Source organism: Athene cunicularia (assembly GCF_003259725.1).
Source record: "Athene cunicularia isolate RWA chromosome 2 unlocalized genomic scaffold, athCun1 chr2_part2, whole genome shotgun sequence".
In the NCBI taxonomy this organism is placed as follows: domain Eukaryota; kingdom Metazoa; phylum Chordata; class Aves; order Strigiformes; family Strigidae; genus Athene; species Athene cunicularia.
The window spans coordinates 8,207,957-8,232,699 of NW_020799096.1; the positions used below are offsets into that span (position 1 = coordinate 8,207,957).

At 34.0% G+C, this 24,743-nt stretch overlaps 1 protein-coding gene across 9 annotated transcripts in view; it reads left to right on the forward strand.

Annotated features, from left to right (window-relative positions):
- Positions 1 to 24,743, forward strand: part of LRRFIP2 (LRR binding FLII interacting protein 2) — a 59,742-nt gene that overhangs the window by 28,815 nt on the left and 6,184 nt on the right. For 2 of the 9 annotated variants that reach the window (XM_026843887.1, XM_026843888.1), the window contains exons 4-11: positions 10,128 to 10,172; positions 10,856 to 10,969; positions 11,423 to 11,494; positions 16,092 to 16,262; positions 16,893 to 16,985; positions 19,061 to 19,153; positions 22,993 to 23,094; positions 23,347 to 23,479. In XM_026843887.1, the coding sequence (XP_026699688.1) occupies positions 10,128 to 10,172; positions 10,856 to 10,969; positions 11,423 to 11,494; positions 16,092 to 16,262; positions 16,893 to 16,985; positions 19,061 to 19,153; positions 22,993 to 23,094; positions 23,347 to 23,479 (823 nt within the window). The remainder of the gene's footprint in view (positions 1 to 10,127; positions 10,173 to 10,855; positions 10,970 to 11,422; positions 11,495 to 16,091; positions 16,263 to 16,892; positions 16,986 to 19,060; positions 19,154 to 22,992; positions 23,095 to 23,346; positions 23,480 to 24,743) is intronic. The other 7 variants (XM_026843891.1, XM_026843890.1, XM_026843889.1 and 4 more) reach the window with 7 other exon arrangements.

Below are 24,743 nucleotides of genomic sequence, written 5' to 3' on the forward strand. Positions count from 1 at the left end.
TTGTACAATCACATTTTTGGACTTAGAATAGCGGTATGATTCTAACACTTTCCATAGAATGCATGTATAAACTCTTTCTGGTAGAAAATATAATGAAGTCGGATATTACAGACAGCTGTCTTACAGTAAGCACTCTTTAGTATTTATCTGTTCTTTCTAAACTTTGTGGTGAAGTAACATGTAGAGATTAGATTTAGAGGACATACTTCATTTAAAAAAACCCAGCATATGTGTATGCATATATTTGTATTTTCCATTTCCATATAGAAACTTTAATCCAATAGAAAATTATTTCAGTCTTAAGAAAAAGCAGGTGATTTGTATACCTTTACTTTAAAATGTTGCTTCATATTGTTATGAAGTGATAGTAGAGTGGATATCATTGGTATCATGCCAAGTAAGATTTGTGTGTCTCCTTATGCAAAGACAAGCACCAAGTACCACTAAAAGGAATATGTAAGCAGCTTAAAAAGCTGAATTTGTTTAAACAGCTACAGGTAGGCAAACACAATATCATGTTTAAAGTAGTCTGTAATGTTAAGCTTTTTGTTCCATTTATTGGTTTTACATTTTACTGTGAAATTTGAACACTGGCTTAAGCCAAGTTTGTGTTAAATGAAGATAAGGTTGGTTGTGGTTTCACTTACTGTTTTGCTTTTTTTTTTTTTTTTTTTTTTTCTATAGAAGTATGGCCTATTATTCTAATCATGTAGTTAAGAGTTTTCTGTGGTGTTTCCATTGTAGGTGATAAAAATCTTAAATCTTTGTTTGACTGCTTTATATTTTAAGATTGAAGATGCTGTTGTACAGTGGTATTAATTTTCTAAATTTTGTTCTTAGAGTCATACTTACAGTGAATCTCATAGTTCAAAGAAGAAAGCTGCTTCTTCCCATAAAGATTTATTGGTTAGTTTACTAATATATTACTTACTATAAATATACTAACTGTGTGGAGTTTACATACTGATACAGTTATGGATAAATTTATTAGCTTGCAGAAATGTGCATAAATGTTTTCAGAAAAAAAGAAATCTCTGGTATTGACCAAACTCTGACCTGAAGTTGAGTGTTTGAAACTGTGTTCATGATAGGGGAAACCCATAAATGTAATCAACTAAACAGAAATCATGTTCTGTTGGAGGCTTGGGGAAGGGTTCTCAGAAATATTGAAAAGTGGCACTTCTCTGGATTAAAGTTCATTCAGTCAGGATGGAGATACATGTTCTGTTATTTATGCTTTGTCCCCTATCGGTTAGAGGTATTTTAAACTTCAATGTAAAGCAGATTGAATTTACCATAAACCTTGACAACCCAGTGAACTGTTGAGAAAGGCATGTGGATTATTGTAATCTTCCAAAAAGTGTTCTGGAAAGTTCAGTGTGTAACATAGGTGAATATAGTGCCAAGAAATTAAAGTGTTTTGGATGTAATTTTTCAGAGGGTTTTGGCACTGATGAATTAGCAGTTACATCAGGGCTTGGGGAAGTCAGAGCAGCAGTGGATGCCTGTGTTGAGACAAGGCTGAAATAATTTTTGTATTTACTTGTAATTAGTTTTATTACAGCATTTTGCTGTGTGCTTTTGAGGTACTATTTTCTGTTCCCTCAATTCTTACATAAATGAGTAATATGAATCTTTCTGCCTTCTGTGGCCTATTGAGATATGAAGCACTGCATTCTGACAGCACTACTTTTTGCCATGTCTTCATCTCTCTCCTCTTCCTTCTTTATATGTGTATATTAGTTTTTTCTTCACATATGCATATATATGCAATTTGTGTAGAAAGTGTCAAAAAAACAAACTGAAGTATAATTGCTAGGCTTTCAGCATGCACGTTTGGTGTGAAGAACAGTGGTAGGGTACACACTAATGCTGATCACACAAATGTCCCATCCACTATTAGATTTTTAGGAATTTTGGCCCTTCTCTACCCAAATGCTCTGGCTCAGGATGGTCTCTAATGGGGAAAAAAGACAAGCAAATGATTGTACTAATTGTTAACAAGCTTTGTCCAATATGTTTTTCATGTATTTCATGCTGTACTTGTCAGGGTTTAGATAAACTTTTCAGGGTTTTCTTATTTATTAGGGAGAAAAAACCAAAACTATCTTCTACTTTGGCTATAGCATTAAAAATAGAGATAATACTGATATGCAGAGCACATATGTAGTTTTGGGGAAGTTACGTGGATTTTTGGGTGAACGATAAGGTGAATTTTTACACTGTTCTGTACAAGTTCTAACTCTGGGAACATTTGGGCAATGTCGAGACAACTTTTATTTATAAAATCTACAGTTGCAACCTTCATTTTCTCTTTTTTTCTTCCCACAGAGTGGAATTTACTATGATCAAAGAAATTATAGCAGCCTTAGATATAGTAAACCAGTTTCTTCCTACCATACGCGGGTCTGTCTCCTCTTCATATATTAATTTTTTAATGTGTATATATATAAAATACATATATTTCTTTGCTTACTTACACTATGTGAAGGAAACTTCTCTCTTTCCTTCTATAATAATATAAATTATTACAGCCAATAGTAGTTACAATTGTATGTCTTGCTTTTAAGGGTTGCCTTTTGTAACGTGTGTGGATAACATGCAAGTTACTCTGTTCTGTGTATGTGGGGTTTTAAATTCAGTCTAACTTCTGTTTCATGATTGCTGTATGATATAAAGAAAACAACTAGCAGCTGTGATGCTTTGCAAAGCCCTATTTAAAAAAAAAAAAACAACCACAACAAAAAGTGGTTTAGCACCAATGTACTAGTTTCTTCTACAGTAATATAAATGATAAATCCTTTGCGGTATCAATACAAATCTGTCATGAGATGGGTAGTATCTTCCAATACCCTCAGCCATTGTCATGGTCAGGTTTAAATAAGTAGCTAGAAGAAATTGACCTGTCTTTTGAAAACTACTTAATTTCTTATCATTCTCTTCTACAAATCTTCTGATAAATATACTAGATTGCTTTAATGGGTTAGATTATTATTTCAAAGATAATGGTTTTCTTTGAGTGTTTATCCACACTTTTTTGAAAGTTCCCATCTGTTATAGATGTAAAATTTAGTATTTTAATCTTTAGAACTTTAGAGGAATATAGAGCAATAGATGAAAAACTTAATGTACACAGAAAAAGTGGTTTTGACTTTTTCTATTCTTCACACTACAGTCATCATCTCTATACAGTGATCCAGTGGCAACAACTAGGAGTTACAGGGTTAGTACAATGTAAAATAGAATCTTGCTCATCTCTAGATGTTTGAATGGCCCTCAGAAATATAAAATTATACTTTTCTTCATAGGTGTCTCCTTCTGTAAACACTGGTTTAATAAGAAGTATCAGTTTGGTTCGTAAGCACCATTTGCATGGTTGCCTTAAATTTGTATTGTATGGCCGTGAGGCTGGACAGTATTACGTGTGCATTTTTCTTCATATTTTTAAATAAAGCTGCAGCTTGTGTGTGTCATTTTGTGGAGGCATTCAATTACCATTGTTAAATTGCCTCTTTAAAGTATTTTAGTACTTGCTGTGTTACTGATCTTTTTAGACAAGCATAAAGTTTATGAATACAACAATGATATTGAAGAACACTGGGGTTAGAACAAGTTAATCCAAGCATACTAAATAACAACTGCATGTATAATACTAAAAAAAAGTACATAAAGTTACTTAAGCATTTCAGTGGGAAAAATCAGTCAGGAGATTATAGAAATTTGTGGTAAATACACTTTAAATACTTACAAATAAGGTGCCATATTTAAATTTAGTAATCGTACAAAAATGTAATAGAATGAAAACCTGATCTGCATCTTTACAAAATGAAAAGTAGCTAGAAGTGTCACAAGAATGGCTACTATAGCTCTACAAAAAGTTGTCGTATTTAAAAAGTGACATGCATGGCTGAAATTTTATGCCTTTTGCTGCTACAGTAGTTCAAATCCAATTTATGCTGCCATTTACAGACATACTAAACTAACGTAGAAAATTGTCAAGTATTCTTACGTAATATTTTTATGTAGTTAGTGAGGTCTTGTTCTGCACTTTGGTTGCAAATGGAGATAATTTATGTTTTTGGCTTTGTGCGTATTCTTGATAAAACATTAGAAGATCCAGTGAGAGAACAAGACCATAATGACTGCTATTATATATAATTCTAATATAGATATAATTCTAATTTCTACTAGAGATCTCTTCATCAGTAGGTAGAAAGCAGCATGAGACTGTTTTGGTTTGGTTTTGTTTTTTTTTTCCAATTGTGTTGCCCAGAGCTGCTTTTATTATCCACTGCATAAATAGATTTCAGCCTTGCACCTTGAAACATTCTCCTTCAGGAAAACCTGCATGGGTGAGCACAAAGCAAAACTGGTAAGTGTACAACATAGCTTCAGTTCCCAGGGTGGATTAGAACTTCTGAAGGCTTCGGAACAGTGGAAACCAAATTGCAATTTAAATAGCTATTTTAATTTTCTCTGAAAATAGTTAAGATTTGATACTTTTCAAGGAAATTCTTAGATTTATATTTGGAAATAGACATCTCTAATAGCAGGAGGAAATGCTGCTGGAAATTTTTAAAAATTTCTTGTCTTTTCAAAAACTATAGTGCTATCTAGAAAATGCGTAGATGGGATAAGATAGACCATATTACAGCGCATACGAATTAGAGTGTCTAAGAGTGTGGCATAATTATTTCTGAGGCTGACTATAAATGATATTTCATTCACTCTTTCTCAGGCATCATTGTGTGGTGATGGATTACGTAGCTCATATAGTTCTTGCACTGTAAGTGTGATAGGATTTTGGTTGTTTCTTTCATTATCTTTGTTTTCTGGTGATGAAAATTGTGAAAATTTCCCTCATAACTTTTCTTTAGCCATCTGAATACAGTTATTCTTCAAGAGCAAGCTCAGTTCGAAGTAGTCCTGTGGTGAGCGACCCTCTTGCATGATTTGCTGATTGCTTTGATACTAACACACAATTATGAGCATTTACACTGTGGATCATTTTACTGACCAACACACAGACTTGATTTTTCAATTCCACAGCAAAAGAATGTAATTTGTTATAGATGTGATTTTCAGGAAGATGTAGAGTTTCAGCAGTAAGATGGTAAAGTGTAGAAGCAGTAAGGAATTTATTTTTCTAATCATGTTTTAAATGTTTGTAATGTATGTAACTGGAAGCAATTGGAAACTGGAGCATAGTACATTGTTGGGGTTGCCACCTTATATCTTAGTTTGGGCAGTCAAATGGGACTGTTACTACAATACATGTGAGAAAAATCTTTCTTTTTGGGAAGAGGACTAATGCAAACTGTTATCATGCAGTAAGGAATAGCTGGCTCATTTTTATGGTAACCCGTATTCAAAACTGAGAGAAATTTGTTCCTGGATCTGTATTGTGTTAAAAGCATCATTCCAAAGATGGCTTTTCATGCTGCAAAATGATTTCACATAGATCTACTCTGTTTCTGCCACAGAACAACTTTAATTGGTACAGCTGCTCAAATGGTACAGCATGCTAGGCAAAAAGTAGATAGGTATGGGTTAAATTGAAATGTTTGGTCCTTTTTTCATTATTCACATATTTTTAACAATGTTATATAGACTAAACAAATAAAACCAGATTTGTCAAAAACTGGATGGTTTTAGGTACAACAGTTGTCAGTAAATTTTTGAGGGTGCAGGAAGAAGTGAATTCTGCTGTTGCTTTAAGAAGTTCCAAAACCAGAGGTATTAACATCCATCTGTAAAGTCTCTTGAGCTGTGAAAATACTACTTGTCTCCTTAGCTCCTCTTGACATCAAGATTCATTTAAAAGTATATGCTTTGTAGATATATAGGAATGCATATATATCAGATTTCAGTATGTATGTGATACCAATATTTCCAAGGTACCATTCACTCACACTAGTGAATGTTTAATAGAGTTCAAAGTATTTGTTTAATGAAATAATTCTGAAAGGCAGATGAAGTGTAAATCTTACTAACTTTCACTTTCTACTGTTTCTGTGTTTAATATTTTGGTTTCACTCTGGGTAGTGCATTGGAAGTTAGCTTAGTACTCACTGGAAATCAAAAGAGAAAGTAGGAGAGAAGGTAGAAACAGTGCTTTCTACAAAACACTGGTGAAAAACTGTCTGATGCACCTCTATCTTAAACTGTCTTGGTTTTCATAAACCCATTGAGAAAGATACTAGAAGTATGAAAGCTATGCAAGGAGGAACAGTAAGGTTTGTCAGATGTATGGGCTTTTCAACAGCAATGATAAGCTGGTTTTAACTGAACAAGAGCAGTGTTGTCATAGATCATGTTTGTAGCCCTTGAGTTGGTTCTTTTGCTGGAAGCATGATTCATAGAAGCAGAACTCTGTTCAACATCTTTATACTTTATGAAATGCAATAAGAAATTTTAGCCAAACTACTGATTTTGAAAATTCATGTACTTTGTTATCTAAAAAAAAAAAAAAAAAAAAAAAAAAAAAAAAAATAGCAGTTACAAAAAATAAAAATTCTGTAGTCCTAAGCACACATAATCAGAGACAGGTGTTCATCAGCAAATGGGTTTATATGTAACCGATCATATTTGCACAAAAAACATCTCACCGTCTTCTAATTAGGATGAGGCTACATCACTCATGTACATCAAGTATAGAGAAAATAATTTTTCTTTTAAATGGTGAAAATTGGATGAGGACAATATATTTTCAAACTGTTCATTTAAAGATTTTTCTTTTATATAACCACTTAAAAACCTCAATATAATGGTCACAGTAGCTTTCTGCTTTTTGAAGTAGAGCATTATCAATACAACTCTTGATAAACCTACTCTTCTCACTAAATACTATGTTTAATATGCATAATGTTTTCTTAGTTAAATATTTCACTTGAATTCCCATGGCAGTTGTAATTACTGTAATGTGATTAGATTTATTTTGCCTTTTTTTACCAGTGAAAATGCATTAGCTTTTTTTCCCTCACCTTTTTAGGTGCCAGTCTGACATACAGCTTTGGGGAGTAAGCTTGTCTTCTATTGTAAGGCCTCTTAAAAATTGTGAATGAGAGGAAGCTCAGATCATGTTCATAATTAGTAGTGTTGGGATTGTGTTGATTTGAAGCAGAGACAACATTTGCAGAGAAAAATAATAACTTTTATTTATCGACTTCAGGTTATAAAATCTGTTTTCTTAATCACAAAACTCTTTTCAAGAAGTAAATTTTTTAGCTTGTGTGTGGCGCTGTATCAATACTAAAACCTTTTGTATCTTGTTTTATATATTACTTTAAATGAGGAAAATGAATAAATAATAAATACTTATTTCTTTTAGTTTTAGATACTATATAAGAATAATAAACATGTGAAGAGAGTCTTTAAAAACAATGCATATGCTGCCTGAAGTATTCCTATCAGTATGGCACATTTTATTCATGTAGACACATTTAAAATAGCAAAAATCTAGAAGAGTAATTAAGATTTTACAGCTGTTAAACTGTAAGAAAAGCAAGAATAAATTGCAATAATGGAGATTTAAGTTAAGATTTCTGACTTATTTGTTTTTTTAAATTTTTATTTGGTCTGTGGTATCATCTTCAGTTCACTTTCACACTTCTTATCTTTTGAAGTCGTCTGACTTTTCTGATCAAAGTGAAACTGCTGCTGACTATTTCAGTCGGTCCAACCGCAGGGGAAGCATTGTTTCCGATGCAGATGATGTCCAAGGTTTGAATAGTGTGAGTGTAATCCTCGTTGTTATGGTGTGGTGAATACAGCAAAGTTACTAACCATGGATTTAATTTTCATACTCTGAAAGATTAAATACTGTAAAAGCACTTGGAGTTATTTAATGGCAAAAAGGTTTGTTGGGGGGGGTTGGGGCTGTTTTTTGTATAAAAATGTCTGGAATCTGAGTTTTTAAACAGCATGCTGCCTTATTTATAAGGAGTTTTTGCCTGTTGCTAGAAGCATGTGATGTGTTAACACTTCACATTTTTTGTGTGTGACAAGTCTAAGCATCTCTTAAATGTGAAGTGTTGGGGTTTTTTTCTTAGGGAAACTAATGTCTAGGTTTTCTGTGTATTTTTTAAATACTACTACTTGGTTTAGTGACAGAAATGCTCACAACTGTGCCCTTGTTAGTGCATTCATTCATCCAAGAGATTTAGTCAGGATCCATTACTGGAGCACTCACTGTTGGCTGTGTTCTTGTACGGAATCCCAGGTCAATAAATAGACCATGTTACAGGAAAACTATCATGATGGTTTTCCAGTTCATCCCTTCAGTCTGAACATTATTTACACTAAACCTAGCTGCCTTCTCTTTATTGCTGCTATAAGTTTTAGAAATTCTTGTTACTTGCAGTCAAAACTTTTGTATTTAATGGTGGAAAAAATAGGGAAATTTCTGTTCTTAGGCATGTCTTTGAAATGACAGTCGGTGTTAGTATATGCAGTAGGAAGAGAGGTTGAGAGAACTGGGCTTATTTAGTTGGGCAAGGGGGATGCTACATGGTGATCAAGCCACCTGCAATTGCTTGATCAGGCAAGAGCCAAACTCTTCTTACCTGTGCCAAGCAGTGCAGCAATGGGCATCAGCCTCACGCTGCAGCTTAGGAGGTTCAGACTAGACACTGCAGGAAGCTCCAGGAGGAGGTTAGTGTTGTGCTGTGACAGGTTATGGCAAGGCTGGGGAACCTCCGTCCTCAGGAGCTGGTGAAGCTTATCTAGTTAATGCCACTGCTGACCTGGACTGGTGGCAGCCGTTCTGCTTTGCCTGGAAGGCTGGACTAGGTGACTGCTAGAGTTACTGCTACAGTCACAGTTTTGGGGGATTCTGCATTTAGGTGATTTAATACTCTTATAGCGCTGCATAACTTGTATTGTAATAAGGCATGGTATTTATCATCTGTATATGCTCAAGGCATGAGACACCAATCATTTCTCCAGTTTAAATCTTAACTTTTTTATTCTCTCTAATAAACCTGCTTTTCTGAGTTAATGCTCTGCTAAAAGAAAATGTGAAGGCTGAGACTGGCAATTATGCTACCTTCTCAGTTGCTTTTATTATCACCATCATAATTATATATGATTAGATTCCAAATTTATATTTTTAATTAAGTTATTATGAATGGATAATTCACATCAATTGGATTCTTCACATCATTTTATCATCACAGTGGTGAAAGACATTTTCAATTTACAATTTCAGTACATCATTGGAGATTGTGAATTTGCCATGGAAATGCCATGTTGCTTCTATAGAAACTACAATAGAAGGAAAAAGAAGAATCTCATAAAGTAACATTTGTTTCTACTGTGATTGTAGCAGACTTCCAAATCTCTTCTCTCTGGGCCAGCAGAAAAACAGGTGTTCAAAGAAGCAAGATACTTGAGATACCATAATCAATATATCATACTTGTTTTTGAAAATACGGCAATGTGTTAAGGTCTTTCTTTAATTCTACCTGTTTTGATTTGTAGGAATGAGGAAAATATGGAAATCTACAATATAATTTTGCAATATTAGAAATGAGAAGGGGGGGTGGGGGGGTGGTAGTTCTTTCGCGTAGGCTTCAATACATAAAATAGGAGTTGAAGTTATTTTGTAGGTTGCTATTAATTGGTACACTTTAGTTATGGGCTTGTACCTGAATTGTTTTTGTCCCGATGTAGTTTCAGGTTTCACCAAAGAGACTGAAAGATCAAATGTGTTTTCTAATAACTAGGATGTTCACACTGGTGTCACTGATTGTCTGAAGTGCACTTGCATGAGGCTTCATGTTTGTTATGCCACCAAGTGTTGTAGTCACTACCCTGTTGAAATTTACAATAATGAAACACATTTTGTTATTCAGTACTTCAATATTGGTCATGAATTTTTAAATATTTTAAAGTTTCTAGCTTTTTCTTTACAAGCATTCATTTATTTTGCAATTGAGGTAAAAGCTACTTTTTCAGGCTGAATTTTTTTTTTTTCCTGTTTTGATCTGTGCTAACTTCTGGAATTTGTTTCATAGTTTCATTTTTTGTTTTTAAATATTTCTCAGTATCTTCGAAATGAAGATAGTGATTCAGTAGTCCCTTGTTGCAAAAGGTGTATTGTGATCACTTTCCTTTTTCTTTTTCAGCGGGAAGAAAAGAGTGAAAAATCACATTCAGAAATATTTTCAAGGGTAAGAATTTTTAATATAAAAACTATCAGAAGTCAGTGTTCATCCACAAATTAGCAAATATTAGAATAGTTAAAAAGTATAAATGCTGTGTTTTTAGTGGAGTCTGTTTTAGTAATTTTTTAAGAGGTTGCAAAGAGATATTTTTAGACATATTTTTAATTTCTAAAATGAATTCTTTGTGTCTTTTATTTCCTGAGGAAAGAATTTTAATTTTTAGTTTACTTTTAGCAAGTATGAGTTTCTTATACAATTTGTTTTTGTGAGAAATATTTAACAGGAAATGTTGAATTTTAAGAGGCTAGGGCTATAAAAATTCATATGCTAGATTCAACTGGAGACTTTCTTCTGAATCCCGACTGTTAGAAATTATAGTTTTTATAAATGTTTTAAACTTCTACAGTTTTTTCAGCACTAACAGCCTCCTTATGAAAGTTTTCTGAACAAGTGACTCAAAACTGTAATGTTATGATAACTGATAAGTCAAAGAGGAACCAATGTTTCACCAAGAAGAAACATAAGTGCTGGAAAATAATCAGTAGAAAATATTGCATATAAGTTAATATTATGAAATGGTAAAGAGAGAGAAAAGTGTTCTATGACCATTACGAAACTTCTAAAGAGTAATGTCAAGTATACCAGAAATGATGGTAGGATTCCTGATACAATGTTTTTCCCTTTTTAAGCCATCATCTCGCAATTCAATAAGTGCAACTCATCTGAGTGGTAGCTCATCTAGGAGAGGAAGTGGGGACACAAGCAGTTTGGTGGATCCTGATGCCTGCCTCAGTGAATTACGGGTAAACTGCATTTTCAGAGCATTTGGAGCTGGTATAAAATTGTATTTGTGATGAGGAGGAATTTTACTTTGGTACAAAACTTCTGTTTTCTTGATGGTAAGAAATAGTTAGGAGGGTGTAGTTTTCAATCACAAAAGATTTCTGTATTTGTCTTGGTAGTTGTATCTGTTGGGTTCATAAATATTTATGTTGCTAACAGTTTAGCTTTTATTAAAGTAACACTTTGTTTATGTCAAATTTTGAAACAATTCTGTCCTATTTGAGATGGCTTGGTTACAGGGACATAAACAAAATCTTAATTCCCATCAAGCTGTTGTGAACTAATTACAATTTCTGTGAATTATTGCAGGCTTTGGCATTTGACAGAAATGGATGTAAACTTTTTAATGCTTTTTTGACTATAAATTATTTCCCCATACTTCTTATGCAATGGTTCATTCCTATGTCCTGCAGGATATCTATGATCTTAAGGACCAGATACACGATGTAGAAGGGAGATACATGCAGGGACTTAAAGAACTAAAGGTATCAGGGCTCCTCCCAAGCATGCATTCTGTATGGGTATTTTTGGGTAATGGAGTTATCACTGCTTCCACTAACTATACAAGCCTTTACTAACAAATTTTTAAATTTCTTTAAAGCATGTATCTAACTTAGAATGCATAGAGAGCATCATCTTAAATTTGTCATGTGAGTAAATTATTAAGATATGATTTAAATGAACCTCAGATGATACATGTTTGTTATTTGGTTTGCGTTAAAATAGTATTAAACTTTCATATTTTTAGCAGGTGTTTTGTGGTAAGATAATGAGAAGTTCGATTTATATTTTTTAAAAGATTTTTAGGAAATAAATGGATATTCAAAATATGTATTGAATATGGCAGAAAGAAATAGGATATACTTATGACAGAGTTTATGAAATTAAGAATTAGTCTTCTAAGTTTCTGCAAATACTACATCCTATAAAGCAATACCAAAGTCATAATTTTGAAAGATGTGCTGAAATGAATCTGGGCAGGCATATTGCTTGCAGGAGAAGATTAATTTTGTTTTAATCCTTTGCCATGAAGAAAAAAAATTTTTTTTAGGCTTATGATCTACATTCCTATTGTCTTTATCTAAATTATAGGTTGGTATTTTCAGCATTAGGTTAATGAGATCTGTCTGTATTTTGACTTGTTTAAATTAGTATATGTGCTTTTCTTTCATAAGCTTTTGCACAATTAACAGTTTGCAGTTAAAGTATTATTATTTTCTCCTCTTGTGCTGAAGAGGAACTGAATACATCAAACTATGTGGCTTACAAATATTTTTCAGGTTATTTGTCGTGTTCTCTTTCCTGTTATTGAATTGTGAATGGTTCTGTATAAAAGTAGAGATGTATTTCCATATTTGGTTTATATCCATATAGAGACTGAATTTAATGAATGCTACTTGTACTAGAGCATGTAACAGTGATGTATTTAACAGCTTCCTTGAATTTTCTTGATTAAACAACATATTAAATGGGATAGTAAACTATGTAATTTGAGCTGTTCAGTGTAGTAAAAAATATTTCCTCTTTAGAGGTTAAGTAACTTTGAATCTGATAGCCATATGCCCAGATGAATTATGTCTATTTTTAATCATACTGCCATATGAATGTTAAAAGGACATCAAAGAGCAGTAGATTACAAGATTATTAGACATAGCTATGATTGTACAAAGTTTAAATGAAACATGAGATTGTTTCATGTTTTCAGAATGAATTTAGCTCTCACACTTCTGCATGTTTGCCAACACCTCATGACTACTGTTCTGAACCATTACTAATGCACTATTATTTATTGTAATCCATTACAATTACCAAAGAGCACAGGTATGCAGGAGACAGTAAGATCTTGATCTGTGCTTGGCTTACAAAATTGAATTGCATTTTATGCTATTGTTTGTTCCGAATAGTATGTTCCTAAGTTAATTTGCCTTCCATAAAGATTCTTTTGGGAACCTTTCTTTCTCAACTTCTGCTTTAGCAGTTTTGTCTTATGTACATTAGAAGATTTACTAGGATACTCGCTTTTACACTTCTTTTATGTGTTTTTTCAGTCACTGAGTAACAGAAATTTGTAATCACACTACCTTCCTATCTCTGTGGTTGCCTATCCCTCATGCTGCTAAGAGTGTGGTTTTTAAGTGTCTACAAATCTGCTGGGTGTCAGCAGAATAAACTAATGTGGATAGTTTTGATTTAGTTAGGTCTTCAAATATTTTCATGTCTGTTTGATTCAGTTTTGTTGATTCTTTTTATATTCCTTTGCATCAACTAGAAAGGAATCCTTTTTCTTTCCTCAAAATTTTTCTTTATGCAGTTAACCAAGCACTCTCTTGCTGGGTTTGATCATCTTGTTCTAACCAAGCAAGCTAATTTGCATAGCTGTTTGGCTTTACTGACAGAATTGTGGGTGGTATCTCTCCATAGCTGTAGGTTATGTGGAGAGCCGCTTTATCCATTTTCATTCCAACCTGTTCCCACTGCTTCATCCTTAGACATCCCACTGCCTCATTCTAGTGTTTCAGAAATTCTTCCAAATCTATGTTATTTTTCACCAAACTGGAAAATTACTGAAACTAGGTGGAATTCTTGAATCCTTAGAGAACATGTGTAATACTTCACTCAAAAACAAGGAACAGTTCCAAAGAAGTCTTAGCAATGTTCCAGTTTTTTTAACTGGTCAGAGGTTCTTAGGCATAGCTTGGTTTCTTCCTCAGAAGCAATTCTCACTCTTCTGTTTCAAAATCAATTTATTCCTCTTCCATAACTGCAGATTTTTTCCCCCCCTTTAACTTGGATTTTGGATCCAATTAACTTTTGGATTTTAATCCAATCTTTTAAGCCCCAACCTAGTATTCTCTTTAAGGCTGGAGTGCTGGAGCATGTGGCATACAGTAAGAGGTTGAGACAACTGGATTCAGTAAGTCTTGGCAGGGTGGGTGGCAGTATCATTGCTGTTTTCAGCTGGCTCATAGGCCGTGGAGAACACAGGGCAGACTCCTTTCAGAGGTGCACAGTGACAGGACAAGATGCAACAGACAAAAAAGTTGCATTGTAATAGCAGAAGTTTCAATTAGACCTCAAGAAAAAGGCTTTCCACAAGGCAGTCAAACACTGGAACAGGTTGTCCATCCAGGTTCTGCGCTCTGCATCCCTGGGAGATACTTGAAATGAAGTGAAGATGAGCTGTGACCAGCCTGATCTTGGTTGGCCCTGTTTAATTAGGAGATTGGACCAGATGGCCTCTAGATATCTCTGCCAACCTAAATTACTGCATAACTCCACTCACCACACTCACAGAAACAATCAAATCAGAATTTTTTCCTAGTTAGACTTTCTGTTAAATTTTTAATCTTCCCATAAAAGGACTATAGCATTCATTTTAATCCTAGTATTTTCTTTTTTTTCCTCTAAATTTAATTATTCTTTGAAGGTCTTTGGAAGGTTTGCTGTCTCTGACATTTTGTTTTACCAGTCTTTACAAGACTTGTCATGTTCACACCATCACAAAAATGTTTCCTGTAGTTTTAATCTTAAGAATTACTTGAATGCACTTACATGTATTCTTTATTTTTTCATTATTTTCTTCTCTCTTATTCTGAATCTTCTTTACTCTTTTCTATTTACTACTTCCCAGATAATGGTACCTTTCTATTTTCACTACTTAGACTGCCTTATCTCTTCTGATCTGTTGTCTATCAGGATATGTCTGAAGGTATTTTTTTCTGGGGTTTCTAAACATACTGTATTTCTCCAGCACAAGATTGCAGAATTCAGTTAATGGAACAGAGAGGTATAAATACATGTGATGATGATAAATCTATAACAAGTAAAATATGGACTTTAAGGACAGCTTTCTCAAAACAGAGATTTGTAACATGAAATAGCATTTAGGGGTTGGGCTTTTTTGGTTTTCTTATAATGGAATATTGAACTGTGACTTGGTATCGCTAAAGAGAAGACACGAATACAATTCAAAAACAAAAATGGTTGCATAATTTCACTGTGTAACACATAGCACTCTTCAGTGTTTTCTTAGGAAATTTAGATTGTTACCACTTCTCCCCTTGTATCTTAGTCCTTAATCCTACTGTTCTGTTTTCTGGAAAACCCAAGTGTGGTGCCCTTCCTGTGCTAGTACTTCTACTGTCATAATACAAATAATTAAAAATGGAGGTTATACTACTTATGCCTTCAAAGAACAGGTTACATGAAATACTAGGAAATTTGTAGTAGGGCACAGATCTACTTTGAAAAGGGCAGGGCTTATTAGGTCTTTTTCAATTCTAACATTAGAATTGAAACTCGAGTTTTTGTATTTTTAAAAGAATGTGTATTGAAAACATTGCATATTTAAAAGTGCCTGGAGTGATAGTTTTTCTAGTATTTGAATAGTTAACATTTGTTACAGTATGAGGAAAAAAAATAATAGGATAAAATCATTTTGGTAAATGTGGGAGAATTGCGTAAGAGCGCATATAGCAAGGCATATATGCACCTTCAGGGAGAGAATCGAGCATGTGAATCTTTACATGCTTTTGTCTTATTTTTAACTTGGAAAGACAAAATGCTTAAACAGAGGATCATTATTACTTAAAAAATGTAACTACCTTAAAACTTTGAATCCGAGATAATAGAGCACTGCTTAAGTAATGAGCATTAAGTTAAAGCTACTCTTACAGATATTTCTGCCATCTTTTTTAGTTATTTGAGTACTCTGTCAGATTTGCTGCCTTATTCTGAAGTGTTTTCTCATGCATGCGCTGAAATTACAATAAAGCTGTGATATTACTACTTTATCCTGTTAAGTTGTGAACATGGCAAAGCAGAAAATGCAAGTGGAATATAACCTTGTAATTTTCATACTTATGTAATGATAACTTTTCGTTGCTGTGTATGACTTTACTTGAATAATAGAAATTGAGCAGTGACTTGATATCTCTAAAGGGAAGACATGACTATAAATCAGAAGCAAAAACATTTGTGTAATTTTACTGTATAACAGCACACCAGCATTATGGTGATATTCTAACATGTTGGCAGTGCATCAGAAAGTTAGATTAATATAAGCCTTTCTACTATCTATAGGATTCACTAGCTGAAGTTGAGGAGAAGTACAAGAAGGCCATGGTTTCCAATGCGCAACTAGACAATGAGAAAAACAACTTGGTTTACCAAGTAGATACTCTAAAGGACGTCATTGAGGAGAAAGAAGAACAGATAGCAGAGTTCTGTAGGGAAAATGAAGAGAAGACCAAGGTACTAATTTTTAAGACTTTCTTTCTAATTATAAAGATAAAGCATAGAAGTCTGAACTGCTTAGTAAGAATAGTTGAAAACTTTTGGATTAGTGGAAAATTCTATCTGTCTCAGTGGCCAAAGACGTTTTGAGTATTGTGTTGGTTTTAAAAAAAAAAAAAAAACAACCAAAAAAACCCCAAAAAAACCAAACAAAACACCATCACCCCCAGAAAACAAGTGTTATTTAATTAATGCAATACACTGAAGATAAAATATGCTTTTAAATTTAATAGGACATGTTCAGTCCCACTTTCTTGGAAAGGGAAAAATCTATGTGACAGCTTTTTCCAGCAATCTTTAGATAAACTCAGTATCTGAGCTTTTCTTGTTAATATTATGCTTAAGCCTTTATGACATCTTTTTTTCTCTGCTTTATGTTTTATTAAATAAAAATCTTCTGTATAGTTAGTATCTGGAGAAGTTACCTAAAACACTGTTTATGTGATTTTTAGCCACTTGGTATATAGAATTTCTCAAATTGCAGTAATTTCTTGGATAATGTGGTGTCAAGTGATACTGCTAACTTTTTAAAACTTTGTTGATAATGAGTATCAAGCCCAAAATAAATAAATAATTTATTTAATACAGGAATTGGAAAGACAGAAACACACATGCAGTGTTCTGCAGCATAAGCTGGATGAGCTTAAAGAGGGCCTTCGACAGAGAGATGAATTGATAGAGGTATGTTCATATGAGACAGGGTGTGATACCGCTTGTGAAACTAAACATGGTATAAGATTTGAATGGGAACAACTATCATACACAAAATTAGCTTAAATATTATCTTGCGTTTTTAAGGAAGAATTTATCTTGTATTAGTGGGTAGGATTTAAGCTATCAATCTCTCCAAATTTATAAAATTTAAAATGTCTCTGTAAGGTTTTCAAATGTGTTACATCTTGTAAAATCCTGAATTCCTGTGAGGATCATGGTTCTCTCATGAATGTTCCTTGTATCTTTTCCTCCTTGTGAGGGCAGAACTAATGTTTGTATGGCCAAAATCTTTTTGCATAGCCAGAAGTCCTGATGCATGGATAATACCAAATGTTATTCTTTTCCCAAAAATTTCCATTTCAGTTATTTTTGGTTTCTTCGAGCATCAGCCACTGAAGTTTGCAGTAGTGAATGTTTGCTCACTGGTCAAGCATAAATACAGCAACACTGGTCAGCATGGTATTGGGTCATAGTCATGTTGCTGGGTGTGTGGTGTGCTCTTCTCCCTCCCGCCCCTTGCCCTGCTCTGTTTCCCCTCCTTGCCCTGCTCTTCTGGAAACAAATCAGCATGCTCTAAAATCCTGGGGCACATTGGGAATGCATCACAGTTAAAATGAAAATTAAAAGTTAAACTTATCAGTCTTCATTTTAAAATGGTTCACAGAAATACATATTGTCAACAGTATGTTGGTATCCATTTGCCATTGATTTTAGTTCTAGCACTGGAAGTTGTGGTTTAATTAATATGTCGTTCTCCCACCGCCTTTTGGTTTCAGTAAAAATTGATGGTCTTTAAGTGTATAAGCCAAGGTTTCCACTGCCTGATTTTCAAAAGCTATATAATATTGCATTTCACTGATCAGTTTTTCCCCACTAGGTACTTGTGCTCTCCAGGTAGTAGTAGTAGTACAATAACTTAAAAAGACTTCTGAAAAGTCCCAGATCTGCTATTGAGAAAATAATATGCTTCGTAAACTGGAGTTGATATGACTTACTAGCAGAAGAAAAGGAATATGATTAGCATAAGTAGCAGCAGACTAGTGCTGACAAGCAAAATCCTTAGCAAATTCTGGTTATAGTTCTGTCACTTGCTCTAGTTTTTCTTTGACTTCACTGTGAATTAAAAAAAAAAACAACTTTATACTTTCTTCTTTGGTTCTTGTTTTTTTAAAGTATGTCAATCATTGAATGTACAGTAGATGAGTCTGGAGTGTTCACTTTGGTAGAACGTACCCTATGTGTTAAATACTCTCCAAAGGCATGCAGTCCTTTCAAAGATTTGACCTATATTTACCATTTATTTGAGTAACTTCTCCATCTATTAACGCTAAAAGAAAATCTAGCTGAAGCCATTTAGTTTTTTGCAGAAAGACATTGTCTTTTATTCTCAGATGTAAAATCAAGTTCACTCATTAGGAAGGAAAAAAATTGTCTCTAGCCCTAAAAATTCTTATGTCATCTTCATATATAATTATATGAGCATAGCAAAGAATCTTAGTTACATTTGCAGGGCAAGCAGCAAAACGCAATGTTAGCTAAAAAACAGGACCGCACTTGATAGTACCAGAAACCAGTCAGCAGCTGTGTGTCACTTCCTGGGTGCTTGATTCAAACTTCCTCATTTATACTTTCAAGGTTTTTTGATTTTTGTAGAACATTAATAAAACCACTTGTTAACATTAATGTTCGCTTCCAGATGGGACTTGATGGTATCTGGAAATTTTGACAGAGTAATTACTTTCCTCTAGAGAGATGTTATCCCCAGTCTGTAGTGGGAACTGTTATTAAAGAAAAGTAGCTCTAGCTGCACTAAATTCTCCCATCAACAATGATTGAATAAAACTAATTACCATTCTCTTGCATGAATTCATAAGGAATATATTATGTTAAGTTGCACCCTTTTTCTTTAACTTCATGCTCATAAACTCTTTGGTTGACTTTTATTACTTAATTTCCTTTATCTATTTGAATGGTTTGTGTTTTTTTTTCATTTCCTTACTTCTCTTTCCTCTTGTATTCTTCCCTCATCCTATTCACTACAGGAGAATCAACGCATGCAGCAGAATATAGACTCCATAACCAAAGAGGTGTTTGATCTCCAGGAGACAGTTAATTGGAAAGATAAAAAAATAGGGGTATGAATCAAATATGGGTGGAAATGTGTTTTTTCATTTTAGAAGTAGGTGGATGCCCCTCACACCCCAAGGAATGCTGTGTACTCCAAAGAAATGAAGGCTGCTCCCAATTAAAATATTTACAACTTTTTGCATTCGTTCTTTTTAGAAAATGACCTCCACTTCATCTTTACTTGCATAATGATGAATAATCCTAATCAATCTGTAACATAATAAACTGTTACGGATACGGTTTTATAATTTTTTACCTGTATTTAGGGCTCAAAGTCATAATTTCCTTATTTTTAACAAAGGTAAAAATCATCTGGGTCCATATATTGATCTATGGGGACATGGCAATAGTAGAGTTTTATACAGATTTGAAATAGTTTTCAAAGTTTTAAATCTCCTTTGAGGCAACTATAGTTTTCAAAGCTTGGAACAGTTCAAAGCCTGCTGACCATTTGACTCCTGCCTCTGTTGTCATCTTTACAATTTGCATAAGAATTTGCTTTATGCTACCTGGGATCAGAGAGACAAAATACCCTGAATAATGGAAAACCTAGAGATCTGCAGGAGCTAAGGGTCAAAATGTAGAGAAGCCTCAGTGAGTATTTGTAGATCATACTTGCATTTGGCATACCTAGAGCTAAAAATATGATCTGGAATTGACTTCTGCAGCCAACTTTCACATTCCTGTATTGCACTTCTGATCCTTCTAGAGTTAGTTAGCTTGGATGCAACACTGAACCCAGCTGATTATATGGTACCACACACAAAGTTACCAACTATTGGAATTGAGAGTTGAAATCAAAACAGTGGTTGTATGGGACCTTTTGGGGAGCATCCATAGGGCTCCTGTATAGGAAGGAAGGTGGTACAGAAAGAACTGTGTTGATATTCACTACGCAGCCAACATAGGTCAGGCAGGGTTTGTCAGCTATGCTTCTGGGCAGCACAGAATTGGTAAAACTGTGGGTCAGCCTGATCCTTGGTGATAACTACATGGCTCTGAAGTTGTGGCTGTTCTGGGCCACGAGTAGATTGCCAGGTGGTGAGAGGGAGCTAGCTGAGAAGTCTTTAGAAAGGAATTGTCTGCCTCTTAGTAAATCTAGGGTCATTTCTGTCTAACTGAATTTTACCACAGATTTTGAAATATGCAGATTGCTTTGAAAATTGCTGTATTTGCTGGAGTTCAGCTCACTTTGAAAAGTTTTTTTTTTTAACTGATGGTGCCCAGTTAAAAAAAAGCCCTGTTATACTGTCTTTTTTCAATCCATATTTATTTTGTGTTTCAATCCTTCAATCCATACTGCAATCTTTTCTTCCATCATAAAATAATATTTCAACCTTTCAAAATTTTGTTCTGAGCATTCTTCTGAAAGTATTTTTTTTATCATTAACCATGTTCTTTCCATGCTTACTCTTCACCTTTGTATATTGGACTGTCTCTCAATTTGTGCAATTTTTTTTGTGCAAGCTTTTTTTTCTTTCAAATACGTTGCCAGAGTCAGTACAGAGCATATCATTTGTTTAATGTTCAGAAAAATAGCTTCCAGGCAGATTGACAAGAAAGACATGATTTTTCCTTTAGCCAAAATTTTTCTGCCAGTTTCTGTGTTCTTCTAAACACCATAGCTAGACTTTTTTTCTAGTTTCATTTTTTTTCCCATCTTGGAATTGAAATCTTTTAGTTCTTAAAATGTAAAAATGCTGCTGTCTTTTCTTTCTCACTTCTGTTATCTAAACACATTTAAATACTTTTCTTAGCTCACAGTTTTTGAGTCTTTCTTCCCAGTACTGAGTAGCTTTGCTAGTTTTTACTCTATTCCAGCTTCTCTGAGAAGGCTTCACAGAGTAGCAGCTTACAACTAGAATTGTAACCTAGTTTTACAATGTATACAGGACTGTTGCTCCTAGGCATAAGAAAGGGAGGCAAGCAGAACAGAGATGGCTGGAGTTTTAGACCTGCCTTGTCCTGTTTCTAAAAAGTGATTGAAATTTGCAATTGTATCTGGTCTTAAATTAGATCAGTTTTAGGACATTGAATTATAACTTCCAGATTATATTCCTAAAATATACAGTTATTTTACTGTTTGATGGCTCCAAATTGTGCATGCACTGCCAATTTGAAATTAGCAATGGCGTGTCAGCTTGGTATAGATTTCATGAAGGTTTTTGGAATATTTATAAAATAGGACCCCAGGTGTATCTGCTTTCTGCTAAGTGATCAGATTTTATTCATACTGGTATGTTAAAATGTGCCTGCAGAGCTTGGTTGTCCTGATTTCTGGCCACTGCCTCAGTAGAAGAATTGCAGAAGTAGATTTAGTAGAAAATCCCTGTCATCCGTCATATCCCTGCACGTAAACACTAGCAGTTTTACTGCAGTTTTGCAACATGATTACTAATCTCTCCATACATAGAGATAGATGGTTATATCAATTTCATTTCCTTCCCCATCAATATTTTCTGATTTCCAATGCTTTTGCATGGAGGGGAATGCAGTGGGGAGGATAGAAAAGCTGTTTGGGGAAGGTCAGCAGCATCACAGGGCACTGCCAAACGCATGGGATCTGTGTCTGTGTCCAGTCTCTCAATTGGGTGAGCTTACTTCCCCCTCCATCTCTGCTTCTACCCTTCATGTAATAGCAAAAGCATAAGTGGAACACAAAATGATGTAATGATTAAGGTTATTCACACTGTTTATAATGTAGTTAGTGATCTAGTATGTGTTAGGAATAAAAAGACATATTTTAAATTCTTAAACTAGGATGTGAGAGCTAATACTTTCACACATGTTGAATTACTTGTACTTTAAATGTTACATTTACATACTAATAAATCAAGTGCAACTTCTTAATTTTTTTCTGTTGAAACTAAGAGTGATTAAAACATTGCTCTAATATACAGATTCTAGATAATTATTAAAATTCAGCATACTGCAATTGTGATGTGGGGCAATTACAATACAAAGGTATACACCTTCATTTCTTTCTTGGTATCAGTCCATTCCTAAACATTCATGCATGATGTAAGATTTAGCTGGAGAATTTTCTTGGCAAAATGTGTGTACACTTTTGCAGTTGCTGTATGGACAGGATTATTTGTAATGCATGCAGTATTGAATTTGAATGGGATACTGGGATGCTGCCTGGTCAAGTGAAAGTATCTAGTTAACTGCCAGGTGACACAGCTCCAGCTAGGTAGGCAAACCCATCTATGTCCATATTGTGCTTTTAGCTGCAATCTTTTTTTTTTGTGCTAAAATAGTGCTGCTAGTGTTTGCTGCCTTTTTTTTTTTTTTTTTGTCCTCTAAAAATGATTATTTTGGTTTTAGTAAAGGGTGGTAGTAATATTTAAGCAAGTAGTAAATAAACTAGTATTTGTAAGTGGATGACAAGCTTATGTATCCAAGGTCTTTTATTAGGTAAGATTTCTACTTGTATACCCTATAAAAGGTAGAGAAATTAGTTCAGTGAATGTAATGTTTTAGGATCTTTGCCAATTGAGTTCTGGTAAATTTTATTTCTGGCCACAGAATGCCTGTATTAAGAAGAATCACTTACTCTTTTGGTATTCAATTTAGTTTATCAAAATCTATGAAAAATAGAATCCACTAAGTAAAAAAATCTATTTGTCATGACAGAAAATTTTCATGAGAAACACACAGCGATGAGGCTAGATATGTGACTTGTGAAAGGTAGTTATCAGAGATGTACGTGTGTGTATATATATTAAATACCCCTTTTAATTTCTTTTATTGAGCTCTTTGTATGTACTTGTAGAAAATCTCTTTGCTGTCTGTCATATGCTTTTTCTCTGTGCCGTTCTTTTTCTTGCTATCTGCCTGAACCCAGGCCCTAGAAAGACAGAAAGATTACTTTGACTGCATTAAGAATGAGCGAGATGAGCTCAGAGAGGAGTTGGCTGACCTGAAGGAAACAATGAAGAGAGGAGAGGTATGTTGGTAGTAGTAACTTAACAGTAACAGAAATCCAGGAATGGGGCATGAAATCAAGGTTAATGAAAAAGAGTAACAATGGTTACTATTCTTACACAGTCTCAAAACCTGACCTTAGGGTAGGATAAATGATGTGTCTCATTGTTTCAGTCACCTTGAAAAAGTTGTTTGTTTTTTTTTAAACTTTTCTGGCCAATTACATTTTTACGCTGCTTTTATACGAGTATTTTTTTTCTTTTTGTATTTTTAGAAACATGGATTAGTTATAATTCCAGATGGCACACCAAATGGTGATGTAAACCATGAATCAGTGGTTGGTGCAATAACAGTTGTATCACAGGAAGCTGCTCAAGTCTTGGAATCTGCAGGAGAAGGACCACTAGGTAAATATTTTCTAACTTACTTCATAGAGTGTTTGAAGTCTTCGTTTCGCTCTTGTTCACAGTGGGTTGTTATGTACAGCCACAGAAAGATACCTGTGATGCTTCTGGAATACATGCTTACACAGCTTTGCAGATTGTGAATTTTTTTTTTTCCCCTGAGATTTTTTTTTTTAATGTTCAGTAAAAAGACAGATTTATCTTTTGAGTAAAAAAAAAAAAATACAATGTGCTTGGATGTTTGTATCTGATTAGATCTCTTGGTTGCGCTTCTGTTTTATTACTGTCAGAAAATATCTTGCCTAAAAGTACAGTCTTTTGGAGTAGTATGTTTTCCATTGTTTCATTAAAAAAATTCTTTAAAAGTATGTATAAGTGAAAGAACTTCCATTATTGAAAACAATGCATTGTGTACTCTTTGTCCTTCCTTGAAATACTTCTGCCTTTGCTAGTGTAAAGCAAGTGTAGTCTTTCACCACATTCATTAGAAAAAAAATACTTTTAAAAACATTCAAAAAATGACATAGTCAACAGAAAGATAAAGGTGGGGGGGGCTTTTATTTTAACTTGCCTTTATTCTTAGGTCACACAAGTTACTGTACACATAGTCAATCCACTGTAAAATTCTGTTAGTTAACATGGAAGGAAACATCTCTATAGACTTGCATTATGTTTGTACATAATATATAATATTTACATGCTTTTGTTTCAACAGATTAGACTTGATACATGTTTCTGGTGTGGTTCAATCATAATGAAATACGGATGTCTTTATGCTTCGTCACTGTCAAAGTTATGATTTCTAAGGGAGTTACTCCAATCTTAGCACAATGTTGTTTGACAGACTGTTTTGTAGCCATTACTGATCTTCTGAATGATTAGAGATACTGCAGCATTCCTGTGGGTCGTTTCCCAAGTACTTTTTTGTGGTTTGAGAACACTTTCTACAAACTTTCTAAACATATGGAGAAGCTTAGTGCCTTCCCTGAAGAGACAGCAGTCTTTAAGAATAAGACGGGGAAGAGTATATAATTAGAAGAAAATTTTCTTGAAAATGGCTGTTCTAGATACTGTGTCTTATTATTTTTAAAAACATCCTCAGTTATTAATTTGTTTTGAAGAATTACTAAACTCAGAGTTCTTGCTTTTAAAATTGTTGTACTAACAAGATATCTTTCCCTTTTTTCTGCTATTAACTAAAGGCTGGTATGTTGTTATAAGTAAGATACCAAAGTTTTATGTTCCCAGGTATATTACATTTAAAGAG